Source organism: Triplophysa dalaica, chromosome 15 (genome assembly GCF_015846415.1).
Source record: "Triplophysa dalaica isolate WHDGS20190420 chromosome 15, ASM1584641v1, whole genome shotgun sequence".
NCBI classification, from domain to species: Eukaryota; Metazoa; Chordata; class Actinopteri; order Cypriniformes; family Nemacheilidae; genus Triplophysa; species Triplophysa dalaica.
This window is the reverse complement of record NC_079556.1, coordinates 1,636,425-1,657,852: the sequence shown is the minus strand read 5'-3', so window position 1 is coordinate 1,657,852 and position 21,428 is coordinate 1,636,425. Positions and strand designations below refer to the sequence as shown.

At 39.7% G+C, this 21,428-nt stretch overlaps 1 protein-coding gene across 4 annotated transcripts; it reads right to left on the bottom strand.

Moving 5' to 3' along the window:
- Positions 1-85: 85 nt before the first annotated feature.
- mgaa (MAX dimerization protein MGA a) lies at positions 86-20,781 on the bottom strand. Of its 4 annotated transcripts, none has more exons than XM_056768594.1 (25): positions 20,668-20,781; positions 15,627-16,770; positions 12,746-14,558; positions 12,133-12,205; positions 11,938-12,048; positions 11,732-11,845; positions 11,532-11,633; positions 10,745-11,433; positions 10,367-10,658; positions 9,989-10,176; positions 9,751-9,858; positions 9,616-9,655; positions 9,052-9,473; positions 8,371-8,617; positions 6,545-6,853; positions 5,395-5,688; positions 4,392-5,167; positions 4,126-4,307; positions 3,960-3,993; positions 3,621-3,734; positions 3,415-3,526; positions 2,715-3,227; positions 2,557-2,628; positions 2,354-2,461; positions 86-2,275 (listed from the first exon to the last, which is right to left on the bottom strand). In XM_056768594.1, the coding sequence occupies exons 2-25, from the start codon at positions 16,703-16,705 to the stop codon at positions 1,419-1,421; spliced, it is 8,649 nt and encodes a 2,882-aa protein (XP_056624572.1). In that variant the 5' UTR covers positions 16,706-16,770; positions 20,668-20,781; the 3' UTR covers positions 86-1,418. The 4 variants fall into 4 exon arrangements, with proteins under 4 accessions (XP_056624572.1, XP_056624573.1, XP_056624571.1 ...); XM_056768595.1 differs by lacking the exon at positions 20,668-20,781 and adding an exon at positions 20,436-20,601 and having other exon boundaries at positions 6,626-6,853; XM_056768593.1 differs by lacking the exon at positions 20,668-20,781 and adding an exon at positions 20,436-20,600.
- Positions 20,782-21,428: the final 647 nt, after the last annotated feature.

Genomic DNA, 21,428 nt, shown 5'->3' with positions numbered 1-21,428 from the left:
AACAAATTCAGCAAAATAACATATTTGGATCATGAAGCATGACAAGGAAAAACATATATTTAGATATCAATAACATCCACTCGCGTTTCTTTGCACATTTTTATTGAGTTCAATGGACAATCAGATTTCTTTCACAAAAAAAGATAAGAGAGCACTGATTTATAAAAAAATAAGTATTTTAAACAAGACAGTTTAGCAGTCTACAAAAAGTAGTACATCTTACATATTTACAACACTCAAGAAATCCTTTATACTTTGACTAATATACAGACAACACATTGACCTTATATACAACAAAAACAGAGTAGCATAAAATACACAATAACACTTTTTAATAACAATAAACAACATTGCATTGTGTTATCAAGCCTGTTTTCCTATGGAGCTGTAGTGTTTCCTCCAGATATGTCATCTAAAGCGAAAATTTGCATAGTGATTATTACATTTCTCAGAACCAAACTTCTGGATTGCCTGCAGTCAACCACATTATTAGAGACTTGTAGTGTACTTCAACAGCTTTACAATCCCTTTAAAACCTCCAGGCCTTCAAGCTGCTTATGCACAAATAAAAGTTGAGGTTTTTGTTTTGGGGAAGTTGAAAATCCACAACAAATCTAAATGTTTTAAATGCATCATTGGACAAAAACAAAATAGAGGAAAACTGCAGTATGACGGCTTAACAGTTGAAATTAAAGATACACACAGTATCTGTTTTTCTTTTGCGGCACACAATGTATGTGTCAAATGTAGGCTAGATTTTCTGTAACAAGAACAGACATAATTCAACATTATTTCCAGTGTTAGAAGAACATGGACTAATTTTACGAGCAACAAAAGATGATACCTGATTCAGCTAGATGCAAGTGACATTTGTGATACTCATTAGTAGATAAAGTCATGTGTGAAACAATTCTTATGCTAAATGTCAGTAGGCAAATTCAATTAAATCTGAAATAGGTCAAGCAGAAATCCACCTAGTGATCCCACAAAATACCCGGTACAAACAACTAAAGCCAGATTCTCCTTAAGTTTTCTTTCACCATGCACTAAAGCGGGACAAATCTATTTTCATATGTTTAAAGATTGGTTTATTTTTCTTCGAAATCAATATGCTCCAAAATGGAGGTCACAATGAATAGCTTCTAAGTTAACAACGGCCACGAGAAGTAAAAACTGCAAAACCTTTTATTAAATGGACACCGAAAACCCAACAAGGAATCCAACCGGGAATCTGCTGATCAAGTAGTTAGTACTGAAGTATTTAACCTACAAAAAACACATCTTTGGAGATTCCAGAGGCCCAACAGGACTGCAGCAGGACTTATGAAAAAATAAATACATAAAAATTCCTACACTGTCCATAAAGTGAGCAGCAGCTATACCTGATTTATTGACTGATCAGATCACGTGTGTGGTTTCTAAACATCCTGTGCCTTTGAGTCTGATTTGAGAACAGACGAACCGTTCACCTTATTCAAAACAGCATCCTTTAACCCTAAAGGAACCAGTTTAGGCATCGGCCGCCATGTCACATTAGCCCCTTCGCTGGCGGGGTGACTCGAAACGGCCCCGCATGTTGCTTTCATTTGCAACAGAGGAGGTGGAGTAAGAGCATCACTTGTAACGCTGCTTGTCGGAGGTTGTGGACTAGGAAGGTTTGTTGATGTCGCGACCCCAGATTCAGACGAAGTGTTCGGTGAATCTGACCCAAAGATGACATTCACCAAGTCGTCGAGTTTAGGTGGAATATCATCCATTTCATCTCTGGAGCTCTCTGGAGACATCAGATCTTCATCGAGAGTTAGAAATAATGGGCTGAGTTCACGATCATCATCCCGTTCTGTATCTTCCTGATGGTCGGACTGTGAGCTTTCTTTACCGGGCACAACATCGCTCTGATCTTCATTCGTTGGTTCGGGGGAGTCGTTACTCAACTGCTGACTGAGAAGAACAAGTTCGTCTAGCAAAGACATCAGATTTTCATCTTCTGCATCATTGCTGGACTCTTGACCCTTCTTGTCCAAATCATCCTGGTTATGGGACGTCACAGATGTTGTCAGTACATATCCTCCTGTAGATTGCTTTGGTGCTTCCTTGGGAATACCATCAACAGCCTCTCTTTCTTCCAAATGAGACTGGATAGAGATGGTCTGTGCCTGGACAGCTGGTGTAGTGTCTGTCATTTCAAGTACACCCTGCTGTGGTACTACCAGATTCTTAACTGGTGGAAGCAGGGAAATGACTTTGGAGACGTTTGAAAGGTTGATGGGTTCCACTGCATAAAAAAATTGTTCATCTTAAATAGAAATTCCATTTAATCTATTATAAGAAATCAACAGATGTATAAACGTACCTTGTGTGTTAATCTTAACAGGGCTGTTTGAAATTTTGATAAACTGAGGATTTTCCACTCCGAGTGGCTGTGGCATTGCAGCAAATGATATGGACACAGATGCTACACCTTGATGAAAAAACACACAGCAATTATCTCAATTTATTAAATCACTTGCTTAGGTTTAAATTAGGTTTAATTAACGATAAGTTTCGGAGACCAACCTGGTGTGGTTGACTGCTGGGGCCCAAGTGCGGTGATGCCAATGGGCTGAAGAGGCATCAGAGGAATTACTTCTGAAAAGACATTTGAAAGAGATATTATACCTTCACAACTTCAAAAGTCATTGGAATACTCTATGTATATTTTCTCCAAGACTTACTGTTAGTTACAAGAGGTTCTTTAACTGGAGATGCTGGTGTGGTCTGTGAGGATGACAGGATGTTAGGCCTCTCGCGTGTTACAGGAATGGGCACAGGTGCAGATTTAGAATGAATGGAACTTGCGATTGGCTGAAAAGGTGTCGACACGCTGCTCTTGTCTTTAACCGGAGCTGTAGGAGTGCTTCTGTTGCTATCGAGCTCTTTAGGTTTTGAGGTTGAATCTTCTGTTATACTTTCTAGTTTTTCCAGACTTCTTTGTTTTTTAAGACTCAAGTCTATTGGCTTGGAAGGAGACTGCGCGAGTTCAGAAACAACATCGTTTTCTTTTTGCAATCCTGAACTTTTGGGTTTACTACTGCGATTACTTGATTTAGGAAAATGCTTGGATTTTGGCCTGGGTTTTGTCTGCTTGATCTTGGACGTCATCGCTCTCCCTTCGTTCTGGGCCTCCAGAGTTTTTTGTTTGGCAACAATTTCTTTAAGCTTCTGGCTGATGGACTCTTCACTCTTGTCTGTGAAACGAAAGAATATTGCAACTATAAGTCAGACGAAATGAAACAAATTAAGCAATGAAGTATGAGAGGCAGTGCTACAGTATATTGCGAATGACTACTGTGATGTTATCAGGCACAACACAAAGTGAGCCCTCATATTTGACTACATTTACTAAAAAGATTCCAGACCAAGAGAGTTTCTTACCAGACATCACTGAAAGCGTCTGTAGATATTGCTCTCTTTCAAGTCTTAACTTGTGTATGTTCATCACTAAAAGGCTTTCCTGCTGCACTAGGGACACAATCTCTTCTTTTGCCTTGAAATATGAAAATATGAGAAATTTTATAAAACATTATAACCAACAATTTTCAGAATTGTGATCATGATCAACTATAAAAGCCCCAACAGACCAGTGTGAGGATTCTATTTTTGGAGATGTTCTTCAAAGATTTCTTGAGGGTCAACTGAAGTTTCAGAATGCGTTCTCTTAACGTGCAGCGCCTCACTCTCTCATTGTGAACCCTCTGTTGAAACATAAAACGTTCCATTATACAACATCTAAAATAAAGATATGCACATTTATACATCAGAAAGTAATCAATAATACACTAACACCATGTCTACACCGGACGCGACAAACGCACATGGTATATCTTAATGTATATTAAAAAGATATATTTAAATTTTACAACATTAAAATCTTGACTTTATAAAGTTTTAGGAATTTAGAACAGGAAGTCTAAACTTACCTTGATCTTCTGATCATCAGTCTTCTTCTGCTGCCTACAAAATGTAACAAAAGAGGTTATACTGTGGTGCTTTGTGAAAAGGAAAAAATGTGGCCAATCAATGGGGGTCTAAAGTAACATGTCTGTCACTACATTATATAAAGATCACATGATGTTACTTTAATACCTGTGAAGCAGATTTTTCTTTTTGGCAGATTCCTTTAGTAGCGCAATCTTAATTTTCTCCACCGACTCTTCGAAGGACTCAATATCAATCACCACTTCTGCAGGATCTGTCATCTCTGAACCCAACTCGTCCTCATCCTCATCCTCAACCTCAACCGGCCCCAGCTCATCGTTATCAGAATCCTGCACAACAGCAGAAATACAATTAGTCTAAACTTATAAAGTCAAATGATGAAACAGACACAATAACCACGCCACAGGTCTTACACTGTAAGTATCATCTTGATCATCTTCACTGTACAAGTCGGAGTCGTCCGTTAACTCTGATCCATCCGATCTGTTCCCTTCCTCTTGCTGATCTGTGTCACATTCTCCATCCTTCTCATAGGGATTAGCAGCTAATTCTGAACCTTTAAATTCTCCCAGCTCCATACGTGACAAGCAAAATGGAGAAGAACGTGTGGGTTTTGGAGAAGTGGTGGTAGAGGATGAAATCTGTGACATGTTTACGGCTGAACTTTCAGACATTTTGGAATCGTGTGCGCGATCCTGTTTAGCAGAAACCATGTCGGATCGCTTTCTAAAGTCAAGTAACGGTTGGACCTGACTGACTGGACCCTCTGTTGAATCCGAGCTAACAGAAGCGATGGTTTCAGACTTTGTGGAGTCTTGATTCTGTAAAGTTGAACTTGACGGTTTGAGTAATGTGAAACCGCCCTGTGAGTGGCTAGGGGAAGAGGTCGGAGTGCTATTTGCAGTGTCTTTGAGAGTATTTGGAGGGAAAATTCTTAGCGTGCAAGTGCCAGACTGTCCCAGAAACGTCGGGGTGACTTTAATGGTGGAAGGAAGACTGTTGAATGAGACCGACTTGGATGTAGTGAGAGTCCCCGGCTGGCCACTCAAAATAGTTGGTGCGGATACAGTGTATGTATATTTTGCTTGTGTTTGGCTTGTCGGGCTGGACGACGTGACTGTGGTGGTACCGCCACTCTGAGGCTTATTCGGAGAAACCATATTAGGTGCTGGCAAGCGAAACAGGGTTGCTGCAAAAAAAAACGTACAATTAATAATTCTGCTTACCATTATACAAAACAAGATTTCAAAAGCAGAAAAGATCTAAAACATTCAAATGCAACATGCAACTTTTTGACATTATTTATTCAATTTTACCATAACCTTATCATATGATTTGAAATAACATTGCGACGTTTCCATGGGGCCCCTTTTCTCCTATAAAGTTTTTCTGTACCGATTTAGGTAAAGCACTTACTTGGACCTTTGGGGAGGCTGTTGGGCATCATGGATTTAATTTGACTAAGAGGCACCAGCCGAATGAGTTGACCACTGGGATTACGGTACAGCGTGTTGCCATCGGCTGTTTTCACCACTTGAAGTGTCATCTTTTGGCCTGAGGTCTGTTGAGGGCGATTATGTGTGATGGGTTTTTCTACCGGAGGTCCAGTACTAGTGATCCCTGATTTACGGGACACAACTGTAATCAAAACAGTCTTCTTTCCAGACGTGGGAGATCCGGATGAAGGGGTTGGAGTTACATTAGTTCCACCTGAAAACGTGAAAAGGTTAAACAATAAAAATCTTGAAAATTCAACTATAAGATTACAATAGTGAATTTTAAAGGGGGATTAAGACAGAGATAATTTACTTTCACACATTTTAGCATCCCTACCATCACCAACATATTGCACAAATCAGCATAAATTAAACATGCAAAGGTAAGATATGATAAATAAAAATTATTCTGATGGTTGGGGGGGGTCTTGCATCAAGCCTGTGAATGCAGGGTACAAAATGTAAAATCGGCAAATGCAAAAAAAAAATCTTAACAAATTTCAGTAAGTGCATTTTCCCAGTGCCATTGGCAGGTGTGCCAAAAAGTACTTATTATAAAACGGGCAGTTCTCGTCCTCGTTTCTGATTGGCTGAGCAGAGTTCTCAGCCGTTATAAAATACCCCGATATATAATGGCTGACCGCATTACATAGCCTAAATATTATTTTATTTACGTTATTTTATGAACCCTTGCTACGCATATGGATTAACTGTTTAATAAATGCAAAACTCTGCTCCGCTATGTGCCACAATGCCCTTAGCCGTTATAAAATGCACTGTAACAAACTGCTTCTTGGGGCTTATTGCTTTATGACACCCTTTGTGAAAGATTTACAAACTAAACACAGCCACAATCACAAATGGAAGCAATCGGAGATCATGGGAAAATAAAATAAAATAGCACAGATGTACTCCAGAATCTTTCTATAAAGCTCTACATCACAAGATCAGACCCACATGAACACATATTGGCCCAATATGTTGAATTCTCAAAGTAGGTAAAGTAGTAAAGGGTTGAGTGGAAAGGGAAGCACAAGTACATAATGGGAAACCAAAAAAGCCAGGCTTACCCAATGGCAGGCTGGGTGATTTATTGAGGATGGTGATGGTGGGGGCTTGAATATTTGATACATTGGGAAAACAGAAGCTACCTGTGGAGACTGCGGCCTTAGACACCTGGGTAGCCAGGTCTGTTTTTAGAGAAGACAGAGCAACATCAGGAACCCCAGCCTCTCTGCCAACCATTAGCAAGGAGGAGGGGATGACAATTTTTGGAGGAGAAGACTTTAAGTGTGGGGCGCTAGTGCTGGCCTGATTTTGAGAGTTGATGTGGTTGACCACAAACTGGGTGAAGACCTGTCCCGCTGGGGGATTGGTCACTGTGCAGAAACAAATTAAGAAGCAGGTTAAATCTGCCAGGCTGGATTACACTACACAACTTTTGAAAACAAAAATACCAGGCATAGAAAATGCAAAAGAAAAAAAATTGAGCAACAGCAAACAGTCAAGTTCTTTCTAACATAACAAACTCCAGTGAACGTAGGGCTGGGACGATATATCATGATTCACACAAACTATACCTGTCTAGGTCGAACCTGAAATCGCAGAGCCTTCGATTATGTGTTGCATGCACAGCTCCTCCATGTACTACGGCTCTTTGATCAGTAGGAAGTACAAGTCGATCTAAAATCACTACGTGGTTGAGTAGTTTATAACGTGCATTTGAAAGAGCAACACATACTCGTCGAACATCATAATTATACTTTATTATCATGAATATACTTGAAAAGGTTTGAAGAAAGGCAATAGAACATGACCATTGCTATTTCCTAGAACTACATTCGTAAATTGTTCTTCTTCTGTGTCATATATCGGAAATTCCGCACGAGAGCGCCCTCTGGCTTTCGAAACAGAAACTGAGCATTAGAATTGCAGGATACATCATCACAGCCCTAGCCAAAACATTGCTAAACATGTTTCCCACTTACATTTATTCATTGAATATTTATTGATTTCAACGTATAACTTCGTATAACGGATTTGATCTGCAGAAAATTCAAATGCAAAGGGGCGGATATAGTGTAGTCTATTTCAGCTGTTCCTTCATTGACGATTTCATTGGATGCAAACGCTTGGCCCTAAGCTAACTTCCAGTCTGTGTTTGTTTGTTTATCAGTCTGGATAGTGGCTATTAATATAACTATTTATATTTAATCAATTGATTTATATTTTATTGTATAACAATTGTATTAAACAAATTGTTGAATTTGATTCTTTGTAAATTGTATTAAATAAACCATTTATTATATGGGTTGTGTAACTGTCACATTTAAGTTGGTTCTTCTACTGGTAAACCAAAATAATGCTGGCTAGACATACTTTTAACTAGCTAGGTAATTCAATTTACTTGTTATTTCTTTTGCTTGTTTTTCAGAAATAATCTACGGGGACTCTTTTCTTTGTGGACGTGTACATGGAGATGGTGGTCTAGTGGGTTAAACCACTGAACTGGTAAATCAAAGGTTGCTGGTTCGATCCCAGCAGCCACCACCAGTGTGTCCTTGAGCAAGACACTTTACTCCATGTTGCTCCAGGGGGATTGTCCCTGTAATAAGTGCACTGTAAGTCGCTTTGGATAAAAGCGTCTGCCAAATGACTAAATGTTTATCTAAATGTAAATGAACCGGAAGTTAGGTTTGGGCCACAAAAGCATGCATGCGCAGTAACGTTTGTTCATGTTGTTGCATTGAAACCGTCCACAACTAGGAGTTAACACTGCACTACTCTAAAAGTGTTTGTCAATACCCTTGAGAACACAAGATTTGTATTCTCTTGCACTGTAATTTTTTACAAAACTAGATGCAGTAAAAGGTAACTGTTAACATTGTTGACTTACCAGCAGTCTTGACGGGTGATGTGATTGTAGAAGCACGTGTGCTGGTTACTGAGGTTACTGTGGCCACATTGGTGATCGGAACGGTTGTAGAGGCCTTTGCAGTGGTTGATGTTGTTACATAGGTAGCCACAGACTGACCGACTGGAAATATTCTTCCTGTGATGTAAGCTGCCAATCGATTGGCAGGGTGTAGTGCCCCCATCTTGCCCAGTTCCAGCTTGGCTTGTGGGTATGGCTTTCCATTGACCTGTAAACACAATTTCAAATCCCAAACCAAAAGGTTAAAAACTTCTTAAAGATAAAACTGCAATGATACATTTTAAAGCTTTAACCTTAGTGACTTTGATCACACAAATCCAAAGGTCACACGAGCCCAACTTCTGCTTTACAAAAACCAGGATGTGCATTGTATTATTAGCAAAAAATATTTCTTTATACTTATAATACTTTATAAGTCGCTTTGGATAGAAGCGCATGCTTAATATATAAAGGTAAAACAAATGTATTATCCTTTTGTTGAATTTTTATTTTAATTTCTTGAAGTGTATCTTAGTATCATTTGGATGAGTCACTTCTTTTATTCTCCTCATTTGTCTAAAGTGCATTGGGTAAGAGTCAATGTTTAAATCCAAATGTCTTTTCTCAAATGTTTATTTCTTCCATATGGTTGTGCATGCATACCATTATCTGTCCCGGTGCATTAGGAGCTTTTTTCTCGGCCTTGAGCAAGCCAGCAGAGGAACACCTGGCAAGGAAGGGCAAACCCTTCACCTCAATCTTCTCTACAGGCTGGATGGACTCTGTTTGGACATTCTGTGAAACAATCTGATCTTCTTTCTTCTTCTCCACAGGCTCTGATATCTTGACTTTGTAAGTGTGGACAGAACCTTCCTCTGTCTCCTGTACAGTCTTAGAAACCTGCTGAATGTAATACTTGCCAACCCAGAAAGGGTTCTTCAAACGATCTTGAGCCATGTTCTTGCACACTACCCCCATAACGTCATTTCTGCTGTCTGTACTTGACCAACTGCACTCGGAAATGATCTCGAGTCGCTTGATAGGGCCGGACAAATTTAGAGGTACAAGTTCTCCCTCCTCTATATCTGCGAGCAGGAACATAGAAAATACCATTATTTCAGATTCCACTTAAGATATTTTAAGGCCCTCTAATCTTGAAAACATTTGTTCGCTATAAACAATATTCACATCAGCTATTAACTCAATAACAGTAAAGTAAATACTGACCTTGTTTAGGGATCTGTGGGATGAGCTGTTGGTCAACCGGCTAAAAAAAAAACGAAGCTTTCATTAGTATCATGAAGAGTACAGATCTTCAGTCTCTTAAACAAAAAGATAAAACCCTTTATGTACAAGTCTTACCATTTTTTGTTTATTACGACACGGTCGAAACGGTCGAACACGAGCGCAAGTCAAATGATTCTCCATATCGCTGCTCTCCTCCATCATATTCAGATTTCTCTCCCCCACCTGTGTATAAAAATGAAATTTTAGATATCCAGTTATTCAGAATAAGATTAAGTGTAGATTGCAATGAACCTCTAAAACATTGCTAACATAGAAAGTATTAAGGAATTAAAAGAGGCAATATAAGTCGTACCCTCTTCGGTTTCGGAGGACTAAAAAAACGTTCCAGGTCATGTTGTAGATCTTTTGACAGTAGTTGTGGAGGGTTAAGTCTCGGAGGAGGCGGGCAGTAGATTTCTGAATCGGATTCTTCGCTTTTTGAATCCCATAATGTATTGACACGCTTGGCCGGCTCAGGTGCTACCTCAGGATCTGTTAGAACTGCAGGACACAAGGACATTAAAAACCGTGAACGCAAACACTCCTCATACCCATACAACAGTATACAAGTCAAATTATTAATATTAATAAAGGCACATTTATATTCACCCATTTGGCAAATGTTTCTATCCGAAGTGACCTGCCGTGCATTGAAGTATGTACACAATTTGTCGTGCCTGTTGTGACTTACCATAAGTTTTTCTCTTTTTGTTCTTCTTCCATTTAGTCTTGTTATCCTCTGACAGACCCTGAGGTTCAGGCTCCTCTGTTATACTGTCTTCTTCTTTAGGGCTTTTCAGCGCGATAACTTTGCGTCGCAGACAGCTGCAGCCCAACATGCACTCCGGTTTGCCACAGTGATGATGTCGCCTCTGATGAAGCAGACTGGCACACAGGCAGCCGAGCCTGCAGAAGACATTAAGGCAGGGTGGCGCCCGTCGCTTTATAATTCTCATGGCGTCAGGGTTTGCCTTTGTTGCACTCTTAAAAGAGAAAGAAAAACAAACCACACATCAGATGCAACATAACAGAAGACCGGAATACATCAGATAACCTTAATTTAACTCACTTCAGCAGTGAAGAGAGCAGTTAGCGCAATGGCTGCTCTTTCTTCTGTGATACAAGTACGACGTTTGCCTTCCCATACTGCTCCATCTTCCACATCCATCAGCTTCACCAGAGTCTTGGGCAAACCTGGACTGCGTCCACCTGTGCTGCTCGCTGTTGTTGATCCAGAGTCCTCAAGCCTGGGAGTCTTATCAGAAGCTACCACGACAGGTATTTCTGCAAGAATCTTTTCAGTGTTTAAACTGTTCGATGCCTTCCTAATATTGTTCCTTTCCAACCTTTTGCTATGCTGGACCTTGTTTAAGCTCATCAATTTGTCCCCCCCGCTGACTGGTTTGGTTGGTTTAGTGGTACTAAGAACCTGGTTTCCTTTGCCAGGTTTTAGATTTTTTTTTGATTTATTACCTACTTTGGACTTGAACGTTGGCTTGGAATTATTGGATGTTGGAGATGAATGTTTGGATGAGGAGGATAAAGAGGGAGGTACTTGTTTCTTAAGCACACTATCCAAGGTGCGGACATAGCTGGTGCTCTTAGTGGGTAGCTGGTATGCCACAGTCGTGGTGTCGGTCTGGGACAAGTTGGCAGCTCGTTCATCAATCAGTTTGCCCTCACTGGCCAGATACTCATCCAACATATCACTGCAGAATGCTGAGAGGTTATTCTGCCCTGTTTCGATGCTTGATACACCTGCAGAACAATGTAATTGGTCAAGGAAAGCTTCATGTCCTTCAGGATCTGATACTACCTGCAAATTGTAACTGGGAGTCAACATATTATTTACATACCTTCACTCTGAGATCCTGAACCAGCAAATTTATCCCTCCAACCTTTAATTTTGGTAACGTCTGTGGTTTTTCCTGTTCTGGAAACAAACTGGACTAGAAGGTCTAGAAAGACAAATTGCAATCATGACGATGAAACCCTGAATCATCAGTGTGAAATATTGATGGTATATTGATGACAGAATTGATTAAGAGCATGTTACCCTGTGATGATGCTGGACTCTCTTCAGGTAAGAGAACAGGTATGGGTAACTGCACACCCAAATATTGCAGGTCAATCGGCAGGTTGACGTCTAGCAGGTGCAGTTTCAGTCCAACTATAAAAGAAAAAACAAAGATTATGACTATTGTAAGTTGTGTGAGATCAATAGAAGCCCAAAATGAAAGTTCTGGTAGTATCAAATCGAACCTTCTTGCAGCACCGGATGAATAACCTGTCTGTGCTTCATCAACTTCAGATCATGTAAAAGGTCTTTCTGAAGCACCTTAATCTTTTCCTCTATACTTCCACGGTTGTCACCTGATGTAGGAAAACAGAAAACGGTTTAGAGTCATGACTTAAAGTCGTTCACTTTCACTGTAATCATGTTGGTTCAACTCTTACTATCTGAGGTCTCCAATGTTTTCTGGGCCACCTCTGTTTTGGCATCATCTCCAAGGTGAATCTCAAGAGCAGTCTATTTTAAAATACATATATTTAATAATGTGTCAGAACAATCAATGTGTATAGAGCTATAAACATCCTTGACTATATAGACAGTGCGCTCTGCATATAATATAAAAATATTGTACATTTTTGAATATACAATTTATACATTTTAATAGAGCTTAATGAATGTCACATATCATCACTGTCCTTTCCAACTTTGGATGTCCAAATTAGTTTTTTCCAGGAAATTATAAAACACTATTTTTAAAATGATTAAAAATCGTGTTGTCAAAGTTGACAAGCACTTTTTAAAACATTTTATTGGCTAGATATTTGCAAAACCCAGAGACAAACAAAGGTTGACAAGTAATAATGATTCATTGTAACAACACAAAATTGATTTTTTTCTTGAAAAATATCCTGACTGCTATACACCACATACAGATTAAAAAGTTTTTGCAAAAAAATTGACCACACCAAAAAATGCGATCATTATGGCAAACATAAACAGATTTAAATTTATAAAACCGTTATCTTTCTATGCCAAAAACTAAAGGCGTTGATTTACCTTAGACATGAACGATGCAAATAATTGTCCATCTACATCCTCCAGGCTAGGCTGCATTGGGGCAGGTACGGGTCCTTCAAAAACCTCATCATCATCACTGTGCTTCAACTTTCCTACTTTTTTAAGTTTTTTGTTGGATTTCTTTAAATTACTTCCATTAGAGGACTGTTTGGTTACCTCAGGAACAGGATGATCAGAAGGAGCGGTCTCATTGCTTTCACAATTAACAGTTGATTGAATGTCTTTAACAGGAACTGGTTTATCAGACGTTTTTTGAGAAATCAAATCTATGGATCGATTGAAAAGTCCTGATCTGCTTTGACTTGACGACACTGAATCTAACGGTCCATTACATATCCGTCCTTGAAATGAATCAAGGTGGTTTATAGGAGCTGCGGGTATGTCACATAATAATGTAAAAATGTCAGATGAGGTTATGCCTGTGCAATCCAACAGCCTCTCTGGGCAAGAATCAAGGGCCTTTCGGGGAGGTAGAGGTCGGTCACCGAATAGATCTGGAGGAAAGGGGTCGGGTGAGGAAAGAACTGGGCTGGGTATTGAAAAGGTTGGGGAAGAAGGGCCATTCAATGTCAAGGAAAGAGACTCATCATTTGTGTCCAGAACCTCCTGGGTAAAAAGCTCAGGACACAAGCCATTGGAGTTTTCCAAGAGACAATCAGAAAAAGTTTCAATTTCAACTTGAGGCAATGAGGACAGTTCCAGGTTGGGAATGATCTCATTATTCTTATTTGATGGAACATCAAAAGCAGAGTTTGGTGATGTGGTCACAGTTGGGTTGTATGATGTGATGACAGCATTGGTCTTAACAGCCGGTGTAGTGGGCGAATCAGTGTCATCCAAAGCATTACAAGCAAAAACAGATGAAATGTCTGACTGAGACATGAGTGTGTTGACAAAACCTTGCACAGAAACATTTTCAGCATTACTAAATACATCCGAGACACTGTCAAATGAAGGGTCAAGATTAGATTTAGTGGGAGATGAATTGTTTGGGGAAAGTAAAGATTCATTATCAGATGGAGAAGGTGAAAACCTCAGGGGTTGTTCTTCTTCTTCTTCTTCATCTTCTTCTTCTTGTATTAAGGGATCTATAGTTAAAGAGGGAGATGATAATGAAGCAGTTGATGTAGATGTCATGTTACTGGCATCTTCTGTTGATGATGATATGATTGTTTGAGATGATGCGGTAAGCGGTGGTTGTGAATCAATTTGAGTGTTCGCCAAAAAGGTGGAAGAGATTAGGTCAGGTGAGCTTTCAGATGTTAACTGAGGTTTACAGTCCACGGTTAAGCAAGGAGCTTGAGGTGTTGGGGTGGTAGATTTTGATTGAAACTTTCTCCGTTTAAGAAACTGCGCTAGGAGAGGTAGGGGTACAGGTTCTGGTCGTTTGTGTGGTAAAGTTTTCTTTGTCTTTGCTTCAGGCTCAGCCTCAGTGTCCAGAGAAGAAATGTTCCCCTTTTTCTTTTCATCTGAGTTTTGTACTTTTTTATCACTGGGTAACGATGTAATCTTATTATCTTTATGTTCATCTATTACAATTTTAATTTCATCTAGTTTTATCAACTGTTTCTTTGAGGTTGTGTCTGTGTTGTTACATTTGTGAATGTCATCCATTACGGTCACTGGTTTTGATGATATTGCTTCCACCTCTTGTTTTCCACTTGTTCCACCTATGTTGGTTTGCAGGACAACACAATTTTTCTCGATATTGTCCAGCGACAACCTTTTGACTTTCACATGTGCACCTTTAAGGAAGTCCGAAAATGCTCCTGACAATGGACGCTTCTTAGCGCTGCATTCAGAATAAAGGAGAGAAAAATAATATTGCCAAAATTGACAAATCTTAATTAAATATGTATAAAAACATTTTGCATGCAAACCACCAAAACTCTACAAAATGCTAGCTACACACTTTCAATTCACAACTCAACTCAAGTAATGCGTTGTATGATGAGCATTGCAGCAATAGAGTGTGAGTTTGCATTTTAACACTTCTGGTTCCATTGTATCAAACTAAATGAGTTTTTTTAATTGTTTTTGGTAATATGCCTGAAATAAAGTCTGTGGTAACAAATGCTTTAAATACTTTCATGTTCTATTCTACGACACATCAATAATATCCCCTCATGATGTTGGTTGCTAACACGTTGCTAAATCTGACTACTGAAGTAGTCTGGGTCATTAAACATCACCACACAGAAATCTCACAAATAATTGCAACATGGGCTGAAATGTAAAAAACATGGATGATATTTGGATGAGTAGTTACTTAAAACAGCTAAACAGAATTGTTGGAGGCTTGGTGGTGGTGATGTTGAGCAAGTGTGGTGTAGCATGTTTATAGCCACTTGTAAGAACTCATTTCTGGCGATTACATTTAGGCTTCAAATTTCATAAATTGTGTGTTCATGTGCTCAAAGCAAAAGTAAGTAAGTGTCATGAACATTGGTTGACCACCAAGTTATTTTTTTTGTCGAGGGAACCAGTGCACCGCTAACTTCCAGGTTCCACAAATAATGTCATCTCTGAATGGCAAAGTTTGACGAGTAATAAAGTTTAGCTATTTTAGGTATTTCCATTGGAAAAAATTGAAAAAAATACGCCGTACGCCAGCGGAAATGCCTCGGTGGACACAGCCCCTAATACATCAAACAGCACAGACAATTTAAGGTAAATATGATCATCTTGACAACTTATGCCTTGTCACTGCCCCACACGAACAGGGTACCGTGCGCTTAGAATTAGTCAAATATAGATTTGCGACCTTGGTATAGGACATCTTTTTGACCTAAACATGATTCAAAATAAAGCATTTTACAGATTGACATATGATGATCTATATTTATAAAAGAAGGCTTACCTCTTATCTCCATCCTCAACGGGAGCATCCCCATTCACAACTTTCTTCTCCCCATTTGTTGGGCTGGGGACATTCTGATCCTTATTGACCTTTGCAGCAGCATTTCTCTTCATGAACAAAGTCTTCAAATTATTTAAGGTTGTTGACTCTTTGCTTAACTTGAGCTCCTTCTCAGTTTCTTCACCCAATACTCCATTCTTGGCCTTCGTTGATCGGGCGTTGACCGCATCCTCCCTGAAGCCTTTGGCGAAGGGGTTGTAGTCAATTTTGAGCTGGGTGATACGTAGGTTTTGATAGGCTGTGACGGCAAAGAACTCTGTCTGAGAAAAACTGAGCGTTATAACGTCAGGCCTGTCTATCCGAATGTCTTCACTGTCTTTGTCTGCAGGTATGATATGAAGTCGAGGAAGGTAACGGTGCATTGAGTGTAAAATGATGTGGCCCTCTTGGTCCAAGGTGTTGTTGCAAAGCTTCAGTCGGTAAAAAGAAACAGGGTACTGCATCCAGTGCAGGCCTGTAGCAGGGGATTCTGGGTGTACAAACAAGCGTGAAACGTGAGGGTCCGCCTTTCCATTGGTCTCCCAACCTTTCCCACTCCATTTGTATCTGTGGTTATCAACTGGAACGATATCCATCGCCAGCAAATAACTCTGAAAAGGTTCCATACCGGAGAGACGAAAGCGGCAGTAGGGGAACATCCTACGACCCTGCTTGGTCAGAATCATCTCAGTCCGGCACCTACTAAATTCATTCCACATACTATTGTTGTCCAGTGTAACTGTGATGCCCTTATATCGAGCATCTGCTGGCATGTTCTCCACATGTGTGGTGGCGTCTGAAAGTGACATGGATGATGTTGAATGTAAGCCTGTTGCAGCTGAAGTGGCTGCAGACTTCATTATACTATTTGCCTCGCTAATAGCTAATAAACTACCCTTGTCTTTCAGAACATCACCAGGATGCACCTGTTTAAGGACAACAAAGAGAGAAGGTCCAGAGGTAGGTGAAGGGGCCAGTGTAGGGGCAGTCATGCCCTCTTCATGAAGCACCATGGCACCCTGCTTCTCAGTATTGGCCATGGGAGATAAGAAGTCATCTGGATAACTTCAGACCCTCTCAACTCAGGGTATTTCAGGTCTACATCCTTTAAAAACAAAACATACATGGCACATAATGGTCAAAGAGTGTTTGGTAATCAGCTAGAGAAAGCTACTTTCAAATCCAATGTAAATCGAAGTTGAACCCCTGCTTCGGTACAATTATTTTACTCTGGTGTATGACCTTGTGGAAGTGAAAATGTCTAATATGATTGTAAAGAGATTGTAAAGCAGTAATTTCCTGTAAAGCATCTTTGAAAATGTGTTCAAATGTTTTTTACATTGCTTTTACACATTCTTAACTAACTTGCATTTACATTGGTACCTATGATAAGGGCAAACTTGGCAGGAAGGCAGGGTAGAGTATGTATGTTCTAGTGCACTTCTGATTCCCAAAAAAACATGAAAGAATTAATTCCAGGGTGTTTTAAAAAACGAAACAGGGAGTTCAATAATGTGCTCATGTACACATACTCATAAAAGGCTGCATAGTAACTGACACTGTAAATGCTGTAATTCAAAGAAACGGTAGCAGGAGATAGCAGAATGTCGGTTATTATCTAAAGTAATAAATAAAACAAAAAACAGGCTAACTTTTAGATGTCTATGGATGCTTTTTATACATTTACACTGCACAGACGGTGTTTGAGTATGGAAGTAAGAAGACTGGGAAGAACAGGTGGGATTGTAATAAACAAGGAAACCTATTCCGATACAATCATTATTTTAGCTTGCTTTAGTGGTTAGCTGTAAATCCGACGTTAACAGTAAAATTAATTGTTGTGGAAGTGGAAAGCACAAATACCGCTTTAAAATTGTTTTACTCAATATCATTTTTTTAATCCTTTATGCATTTGGCAGATGCTTTTATCCAAAGCAACTTACATTGCATTACGCTATACATTTGTTTCTAAGTATGTGCAATCCCCTGGGATCAAACCCAGGATCCTACCATTGCTAGCGCCAAGCTCTAACCATTCAGCTACAGGAAAGCTCTCCTGTAATTTGCATTCAAAAATTATGAAAACAATTAATATTGGTCTGCCAACAAGTACCAAGAGAGTTTTCATGAATTGCTTACAAATGCATTTATAAATTTCAGCATTAGGCTAAAAATATGCCATCTGAACTTTGTAAACTTAACAGGCTTGCCAACTGAACATGATCACAGTGATAAACTGAAAGAAAAAAGTGCAAATCTTGAGATTGGCTCCAGTAGCTCAATTGGGTGGGAATTTTCTTAGCATCATAAATTCATGGGTTTTGATTCCCAGGGAACACGCATATTACAAAAAAAAATCATACACTCAATAGACTATCTCTTTGGTTAAAAAAAAGTCTATCAAATATGTGCAGGCCCAATTCGCATAAAATAATCAACAGGTGAAAAGACAAAATGATATAAGGCTATTCTCGCTTATGGCTTACTTAACATTGCAATATTAGTTAAATGCTCTCTCATTGTTAAGTCCATTTGAATAAAAGCATATGGAAAAAGAATAGCCTAAATGTAATGAAAAAAAGTATTTATATGACCAACCACTTTGTAAAAATGCTGTCTTTGCAAATAAAGTTACAATTGACATCATGAAGCACTGACTTCAAAAACTAGAACAATCGATCTAAAACTTGGTACAACAAATTCTGAAAAAGTCTCCAAAAGACGTTTGGTTCCAGATAGACCTTTAGTGAAAACCTTTGCCGAACTTAAAGGAGTGCTGGAACGATGTGTCATGCAATCTGACTTCTTCACAATGTTAAACGTGCTGTCTTCTCAAGCCTAACATGGTCAACTTGTCAAAAAACAAGTTGGGCGTATTATGTAGTATTTCTGTGTTTAAAACACTCCCACAGCGATAGTACAGGTTTCTGAAAGTTTTTTTAGAACATGTTAAACTGTTTTGTAACAATTTTTCTTAGTCCCTTATCAGACAATTCTCCCGGAAAAGCATGCCCACGCAGCAGCATGGAGAGCAGAAGTAGCATGCGCTGACATCACTTTCCATTATGTGCAGGAGAGAGAAAGCATATGTTCGCGAAGTTCAGGTGTTTGTTTGTTCACTGCATTTGGGTGATGAATTTTATATAAACGGTGGATATAACGCTGGATTTGGAGATCGTTTGAAACTGATATATGGAGCCGTCCCAGCACTAAAAGATGCAGGACATGAACCGCATGTGGTGAGTGAAACTGATGTCTTTGTTTTGTTGACAATGTGCTTTAGTTCAGCCTACCCCTCTCCCCCACTGTATGATTTCAGAAGTAATTGTACAGCTGTATCTATCTTTTATTAATGTGATCAAACTAAATACTCTTCGAATATACGACGCATGCAACACTTCTCTATAGGTACTCAAGATTAAAATGAGATTGGCAGTTAGGACCGCTTTAAGGTCTGTGACCACCAAGGCGTTTCTGCTGGCATGTTTATTCTATTGTTTCCAAAGGAAACGCCACGATTTTTTGAAAATGGGAGCACCTGGCAGGTTTTTTCCTTCGCTCAGCGCCTGCTTTGGACCGGGCGCTGACAGTTGAAAAATAAGAATTTTTGGGCAAAATGCTGCGTGGGTGTTTTCAGCCAAGCCCTTGGCGTTTCAGCCGCGTAAAGGGTATACCGAGGCGCATTTACCTGGCTGAAAACACCAGCTGCAGTTGCAGCGTTCTGCCCAAAGTTGAGCAATTTTCAACTCTGGGCGCCCAGTCAAACACCACCGCTGAACGTGGGAAAAAACGCATAGCACTAGCGCGGAGCACAAAATAGTAAACTATTGGCTTTTCCGTTGAAAGCAATTGAAAAAACGCTTTGGCCGCAGGCGTAAAAAAAGGCCCTAAAAGTGCATCGGTGGATACAGCTCCTTCTATTAAAATTAAACTTGGTAATTGTTTAGATTGTGCTTGGATGATACAAGTCGTCTTTGAACACCACTAATACCAAGTGGAGTGGATAAAGCATCACACAAGAGCAAAGGTTTATGGTTACCAATGCACTTTTCAGAGCAAGCCATTATCCATTTATTGGTAACTGCTCAATACTAGGGAGGCTACCCAGGGTGTTGTGTTCAGCAGGTCATGTGATCTCAAAATGGCATCCCTCATGAGCCTACCCACTCTACGCAAAATATAACAGCCTTTATTTTTACAAAACTGGCAGGCATATTATGTGAGTGTACAGGATGGTGAACAATTTTCTGTTTTCACAATCCAATTTTTCATGTGTGTTTTTTAATAAAGGAAAATTACTGAGTGCACCTTTAACATTGCCCGCTGTTAAAAGTGGCCCAAATGTCTGCTATTTGTTGAATAATGTTAAATACATTACTATCAAGACAGAAAGTTGACATATTTCAGTGGTAAAGAAAGCTCAAAAGTAATAATGAAAACCGTCTATGTAAAAACGTGATGTTATTTTTTAAATCAAATTCTTGACAACCCAATGGCTACACCCTAGCAATAATTTAGCATCGGAATTGCGTCGAAGTTCTACCTTCACAGCTCACTTATTGACTATTTAATCATTCTATGTAGAAGATGCATAACGTATATACCGCGACGTGCGTCCGAAAAACGATACAGCACACCGAGTAGTGACGCAACACCACAACAAGACTACGCATTTTCATTATCAGGTGAGTTAACGTGCCAAAACGGGCAGTTATAGACGTACATAAACGTTATTTGACACTAAACGTCAAGAAATGGAGTTTCAGTCACCTTTTGTGTATTGAGCGTAGTTATTTTCGTCGACGACGCGTCTCTAATAGGCCCAAGAACTAAAAGTTGTCGCTGAGAGCGCGTGCACGTTGAACCATCTCGAATGGCGGGCGAATCTGAGGCAGACGATCTGCTCTGACCACGAAGTACCAACGAAAAAAAACACCCCTGTTCAGCCAACTTTATGGATTTCTTTTGAACCACACTGCTATATTCCGGACTGGACCGTTACCTTTTGTCAATGTGAAATGCATATTTTGCATACTCTCTGTCCTGGCTTCGTTTATGTTGTTTTACGATCTCCCCCTCTCACATTATACACCGTGCGTCTCACCCTCTGAGGTTACCATGCGTGATGTGACGTCATGACGTCGCTGCTCCAAGCGGAGCACGTTGGTCCTCGTGCTGCTCGCGCAGGCGCAACCGCTTCGGAAAGAGACTCGTTGGTTGTATCGCGCATGCGTTTACTTAACGCCTTTGTTTACGTCATGGTTGCCTCGATTCTCTGTGAGTCGATTTGATCGCTTGGAAAGACAGAATATAGTATTTCCTGTGTGACGCAACGGGACAAATATGCGAGCTTTAAGTTGATATCGAGGTGTTTTGAATATATATTGATTTAAGGATGAATATACTTTAAAGGCTTTCGATCGTCTGATCAGCACAACGCAATTCTGAGGAAACGTCACGTGCAAATACATGGAAGGGTTTATCAATGGTAAAGCGGAAAAAGTTTGGGGAGATTATATACCATTTGATTGAATATTTAACGTACAGCGTTGTGACATTATGTGCTTCCCCTTAAGGGTTGGGGAGGGGTCATGTTTTGTATAGGAGGAAACGCACCGGAGTAAAGTATGAAGACGCATTGCAGAGGTAAAGGCGCATAATACACAATTGCAATAAAACTGCCTCATTTTTTACTTAACAAATCTGCAAAGGATTGTATGTTAAATTAATTAGACTTAATTTAATAATCTGTAGTGGTACTTA